General features: G+C 45.3%; 1 protein-coding gene across 2 annotated transcripts in view; it reads right to left on the reverse strand.

The window, feature by feature from the left end:
- Positions 1 to 2,493, reverse strand: part of TTC39A (tetratricopeptide repeat domain 39A) — a 45,464-nt gene extending 42,971 nt beyond the window's left edge. For both annotated transcript variants that reach the window (XM_051799738.1, XM_051799765.1), the window contains exon 1: positions 1,975 to 2,493. In XM_051799738.1, coding sequence (XP_051655698.1) covers positions 1,975 to 2,141 — 167 coding nt within the window. In that variant the 5' untranslated portion in view covers positions 2,142 to 2,493. The remainder of the gene's footprint in view (positions 1 to 1,974) is intronic.
- Between the last annotated feature and the right edge of the window lie 3,507 nt (positions 2,494 to 6,000).

Consider the following 6,000-nt stretch of genomic DNA (forward strand, 5'->3'; position numbering starts at 1 on the left):
ATTAGCCAAAATCCGGATATATATGTTTTCAACACTTTGTAGCACAGTAAGTGAAACATCTGAATGCCTTTAGATCCCGGTGCAGTGTCACCCTGGAATGGGAGAGCTGGTTCCAGTAGATGGAGCTCCAGAAAGGCAATGAGGACTCAAGTTCTCCAACAGCTTCACTAACACAGACTTTCGGGACAACCTGCCCAATCTAGACAAATTCACCAAACTCCTTCCTGCTTCTCAATATTTTTGCAAACATTCTTCCCCACATTCAAAACCTCCAGAAGGACAACACAACCAAAGCCTGTCAGCCTGCTGCCACTGTCAGCACAAACACAACACCTGGAGGTCATTTAATGATGCAATTTAAAATCATTACTGCAAACACAGGGCCTACCTTTCCACCCTGGAGTTAAAAAAAAAAAAACCCTAAAAAAATCAATGGTCCAGTAAAGAATTATTAAGACAGAATATGGCAACAAAATTATATAAAGCTCCTAAAAAAAAAAAAATCACAGAATCATAGAATAGCCTGGGTTGGAAGACACTTTAAAGATCATCTTGTTCCAACACCCTGCCAAGGGCAGGGACACCTTCCTCTAGACCAGGTTGCTCAGAGCCCCATCCAACCTGGCCTTGAACGCTTCCAGGTATGGGGTTATATATATAAATACTAACAGACATGTCATTTTGGATCATTAGCAGGTCTAACAGTCTGGATTTTAAAATCCTATAGGATTTTGCTGCTTTAAATGCCACTAGACCACCTCCTTTGGTCTCTGTAATAACTCAAACATTAATATCAATGCCGTCAAAAATGAGCATAATTGAGTAGCTTATACAATCTAAAGTTTTCCATCATGATTTCTGCAGATGAACTAAAGTCTCGGGTTCATGTTTGCTGTTTTCAACTTAAAGATAAAGGGAGAGCATGCAGGCAGAAACAGAGCACACCACCGCTCCCAACACTCCATGAAGAACCATGAACGGACCCATTACCACTCTTCAAGAAAGCGATTTGCTGACCTGTCCAGAACTGCACTCTTAAAAGCTTCTACTCCTCCAGAGATTATAAAGCAGATTAACACAGAAGTCTGATGTCAAATGGAAAATCCACAAAGAGACCTTTAACGCAGCCATGTCTAAAATTTAACGCGCCGTCATCACCAGGGAAGAATGTTATTTACAGACTGATTCAGCTTTAGAAGAAACGATTCTCTCACACGCACACAAGGGAAGTTTATGTATTTTAGGGGCAGTGGGAGTGCACACCTGGAATGGAGAAAGTTATCCACCTGCAGCTCCTTCATGAAGGCGAGCAAGAAGGTGTTGAGTTACAGAGTAATTAATGCCAGTGTTGTGCTGTCAAGGTGTGTTGCAAGCTGTTCAAACAGGAGCTCAAGGAAAAGGATCTGGTCTTCCACGCTCTTCCACAGACATGACACGCTCTTCAACACCACTTTGAAGCCCAAAGTCAATTTGCATATAACTACTGAAGGGCTCCTGCTCAGGAATGTAATTAGCTTAAGCTAATGCTTTTGTCTAAGGAGAAAGTAAAAGCCCTGAAAGTGCAAAAACCAGTTTGTGCCCCCGCAGTCGCTGCGGTCGGGGCGGGGTGGGGGGTGGTGGTGGTGGTGTCAGCGAGCACACAGGTGGTCAGAGCCGGCTGCTGTGTCAGCCCGGTGGCCACAGCGGCCCGAGGGGTGGCCCGGTCCCCACCTGGGCAGCCTCAGGCCCGCGAGGATGAGACGAGGCGGCACCGACCGCCCGTCGGGAGCAGTTCAGCGGGGCCAAACTCGACTGAGCGCCCCAGACCCGGGGAACCCTCCGCCCTCGCCCCCTGCAGCACCCGGACCCTCCCTTCGGGGTGGGCTCATCCCACCACTCATCCCGCCCGGCACGGAGCATCCCCAGAGCGCCGGGGGAGGCGGCGCTGCCCCCCGGGACCCCCGGCCGGGCCCCCGCCCCGCCCCAGCCCCGTACCGGGCGCCGGCGCCGCCGGCCGGGCAGGAGTCCATGGAGGCGTCGCGACGGGCAGCGGGAAGGGCGGGCAGGGCTGGCGCTGCTGCTGCTGCTGCTGCTGCTGCTCCCGGCGGCCGCCGCAGCCGCCTCGCATGGTGTGGAGCGGCGGCAGCCGGAGCTCGGCGCATGTTCGGGCAGGGCCGGGCCGGGCCGGGCCGGGCCGAGGGGCCGCCCCCGCAGGTGAGCGGCTGCGGCAGCGCCCGCCCCCGCCGGGATGGGATGGGATGGGTTGGGATGGGATGCCCCGGGGTGACGGTACCACCGCAGCGCTCGGGCGGGACCCGGGCGTGTCGCCCCGCACCGGTGCGAAGGGCTCCGGGAAGAGCTGAGGGGAGGGCTGTGTACTAGAATTGGAGTCGTTCATTTCCCTCTGAAGAAAGAGCAGGAGGAAGATCTCATTCCTATTTAGCCAAAGTTTTAAGTTAGCCTGAGCTCTGTACCTGCTGCCACGGCGGGATGTGCCTGGGTGCACCCCCTGCCCCCAGCAGAGGGGTCGGCGAGTTGTACCACAGGTGTAGCACCCCACAGTGCTCACACCTCAGGTGGGTCAGGCTGTGAACAGATTATTTAACAATTTAATTTAAATTATTTAATTTGTTCATCAACATAAAATGAACAAGCAAATAAATATTTCATTTAAAAATGTAACTTACCTCTCTTGTTAATGAAAACTTAACCCGCTGAAATTGCAAGTAGATACACAATACTGGAAAAATTGTTTTGCTTTGGCCATTACATATGTTATAATCGTATCAATCACACAACTTCGGGGTTACGGGGATAAGAGTTCAGAAAAGATTAACAAAAGAAAGGAGCCTGTGGAAGGAAATGAACAGGGGAGAGAAGGCAAAGGTATACACGGCCGAGGGAGTGGCAGGACAAACAGAAGGACTGGGTTGACATAAAGAAACAATGGGCACATTAACAGGAACAGTGGGTGTAGAAGGTTAAAAAAAGAAAGAATTTATTAGCTGCACACTGACAATGTGGCTCGTGATGTGAGGAACAAGAAGGAGGTGGCAGGCCTGCCCCACACTCCAGTGCTCGGGGAGCAGCTGCTCCCACAGAGGAGCCAAGATAAGTGACGGGAGCACATCCATCGATTGAGGCATGATTCCTTAGTCTGACAACAGGCAAGACGTCATGATTGTCTTACCTAAATCAAACATTTATCTCAGTGACAAGCACCTCAACAGAGCTGTTCTCATACACATGCACAACCACCTTTCTCAACACAAAACACCTGTTTACATAAATTTAATTTTTTGAATTGTGAAGCTCGTACGTTCCAGCTCACAGCTTTCAAATGAAGCAAAACTTCCCGTGTAGTTCTGTGCTTCAGACACAGACCATTTTCAATAGCCAGACATATTTAACCTCAAGAATATTTTTATTAGTAACCACCCCTGAATATACTCTAAATTGCTTTTTACAATTTTTAAGAGTTCTATGTTGTAGTGACAAAGTTAAAAAAAGCTAAAACGGACAAATCTGCATCATTAGCTTAACTGCAGTATGAATTAGTCATTCCCTGAGGCATATTATTGTATGTTTGAGAATAGCTGTGCTTTTATATCTGACAGTAAAATAAATATTTTAAGATAAATGGATAGCATATTATGCAAAATTAGAGACTTTAAATATATGAGTATAACATTCAACAAGTACTTTACATGCAGTTTTCAGCATTCAGGATCACTGGTTTGAACCTCAACCGAGTTATTTATTCAGTAAAAGTTATTACTAGGCCCAAAATGAGATTCATACTCCAAACTCCTCAGAACTGTTTTGAACTCAAAGACCAATGCTCTATTACAGAAGAGCATTTAAAACCAAGGTATTAAATAGAACTTCAGATAAGTACAAAAAAATCTACAAGAAGGATTTTACCTAAAAATCCACTGAGTCTTTCAAAATTAGTTTTTTCTTTACAAGTGACTGCATCTGTTCATGTAGCATCCCAGGAGAGACTGCACTCTATAGAAAACAATCCTAATGACCTTCTGGCTTTGAATACAAGAAGTTCAATGCTACAGAGCAGAATAAATTATGAGTCTGGCCACACAGGAAAACCAGTCTGAGTGGATCAGGATGAGTCTGTCTGGTGCAAACCTGAGACAGCTGACAGTCTGCAGTGTTACAGGATCTCTTACTGGGACAGACCCCTGAAGCCAAAGGTAAGAATTTCTCCCTGTATTATCAGCAAACTAAATCCTCAAGCAAATACCTCGTTCAAAGCAGCACTTCTGTTAAATTCTTGATCTATTTCCAGTAATTTGTATAGTCCTGGAGTGCAACTGGCTGCTTATACCAGCAAAGAAAACACCTTATAACATCTCTCCTACCTACAGGATACCCACAAGTAAAATGGGATAAAATTCCTTTTACTCTGCACAGGATTGTCTTTCCAGATTACTGCAGTTGCACAATACACTATCAGACCCATTATCACTTAGAAAACAGGAAATGGGTTAGCATTAAGTGGTTTGGCCAAACTCATTTACTAAATCAGCAAGATAACTAGAAACAACATCCTGACCTCAAACAATGCAGCATTTTTCCCTCTACCAGCTACCTGATCACCTGCTCTAAAAACTAATGCTCTTTGTTTTCAGTTACAATCTAAGATCCAGGTAGATCTCTCCATTTTAGCACAGCAGGAATTTTGAAGTATTCTGAGCAAGGAACAGCAATGCAGCTGGTGTTATTTATGTGGTTTTTTGCTATGCCTGTTTCTGTAGAGGTTGTGGATGAAAATGACTGATACTACTGACCTAGACTTGATGGCTTGTCACCTGACAAATTAGAAGTTCCTTTCCATTCTTCCTGGGATAACAGTCATAGGCCAAAATTTACTGTGAAGCTTCCCACAAAAACCCCCAATGAGGAGTTCTCATACTCATCTATAGCCTATAAGCACAAATGGAAAATATTTCTACTTTCTTTTTTCCCCTCTCCTTGACTTCTCCCCCACAGGAGAAATTCCTTACCATTACACTGTCTTCCCTCCCTTTCTTTCCAGTTCTGCAGCTTTCTTCATTTTAGTCTCAGAGCTCCCTGGAAACACAACTCTGCAGAGAACTCAAGAGGTCAGTAACACTCACATGGGCAACTAAAGCTCCACTCTACCTACCAGAAGTGCAAACTTCAAACGTGCATCAAGAAGGATCTTCAGTTTGGGAAAATTACTGTCTACTTCCAGTATGAACTGCTGACTCTTTTCTTTAGTTTGACATTGCCTTTTGTTTTATAATTGTACAAGGCAAACAAATCCTCTTCCGTTCTGTCAGTATTGCAAAAACAGGTTACACGTCCATGCACACAATGGCTTCGAAGATTCCGGCTAAAGCATGACTGAAACATTCCAATACTGAACTCGTAATTCTGCAAAATATTCAAATTCTGAAACAGCCAATTTAAACTTAAGTAGGTGAATTAAACTGATGACAAGTTACTGTGGAAACAACAGGAGGCAACACAGTTCCGACAGCTGGATGCTATTTCTGGAAGAGGTGACCCACAGCGGGGGCATCAGGCGGCAAAGGCCAAAGAAATAAGTTAGTCCAACATTGAGGTCCAACACAACTCTGCTCAGCCCAGTGTGTCAGTTCCTTCATTAAGCACCATTATTGCCATTGTGTTCCTTGTCAATACTTCAGAGTGATGCAACAGATTTAACATAAATCCCCGTACACTGTCCAATACAGTTTCTAGTTTAGTGGATTCAGATAACTTGCCTTGGAATTGTAACTGTCAAGTGTCCAATGCATCTGCCAGACATGAGATAATCTCTCTAGAGTTCAAAGGTATCCTGTGAATGCAACAGAAACTTTTATATGACAGAACATCATCATATAGGAAGTCAGACAGTGAAAAGAGGATATCAAATTGTCAAGATGATTAGCAACCATCTTCAATTTCATCATAAAGAGTGAAATGGACTGTACACAGTTTGGAGGGGAAAGCTGGTTGAAAGCAGCACAACCA

The sequence above is a fragment of the Manacus candei genome, unplaced genomic scaffold (assembly GCF_025592945.1).
Source record: "Manacus candei isolate 608988 ecotype Guabito, Panama unplaced genomic scaffold, ASM2559294v1 h1tg000005l, whole genome shotgun sequence".
NCBI classification, from domain to species: Eukaryota; Metazoa; Chordata; class Aves; order Passeriformes; family Pipridae; genus Manacus; species Manacus candei.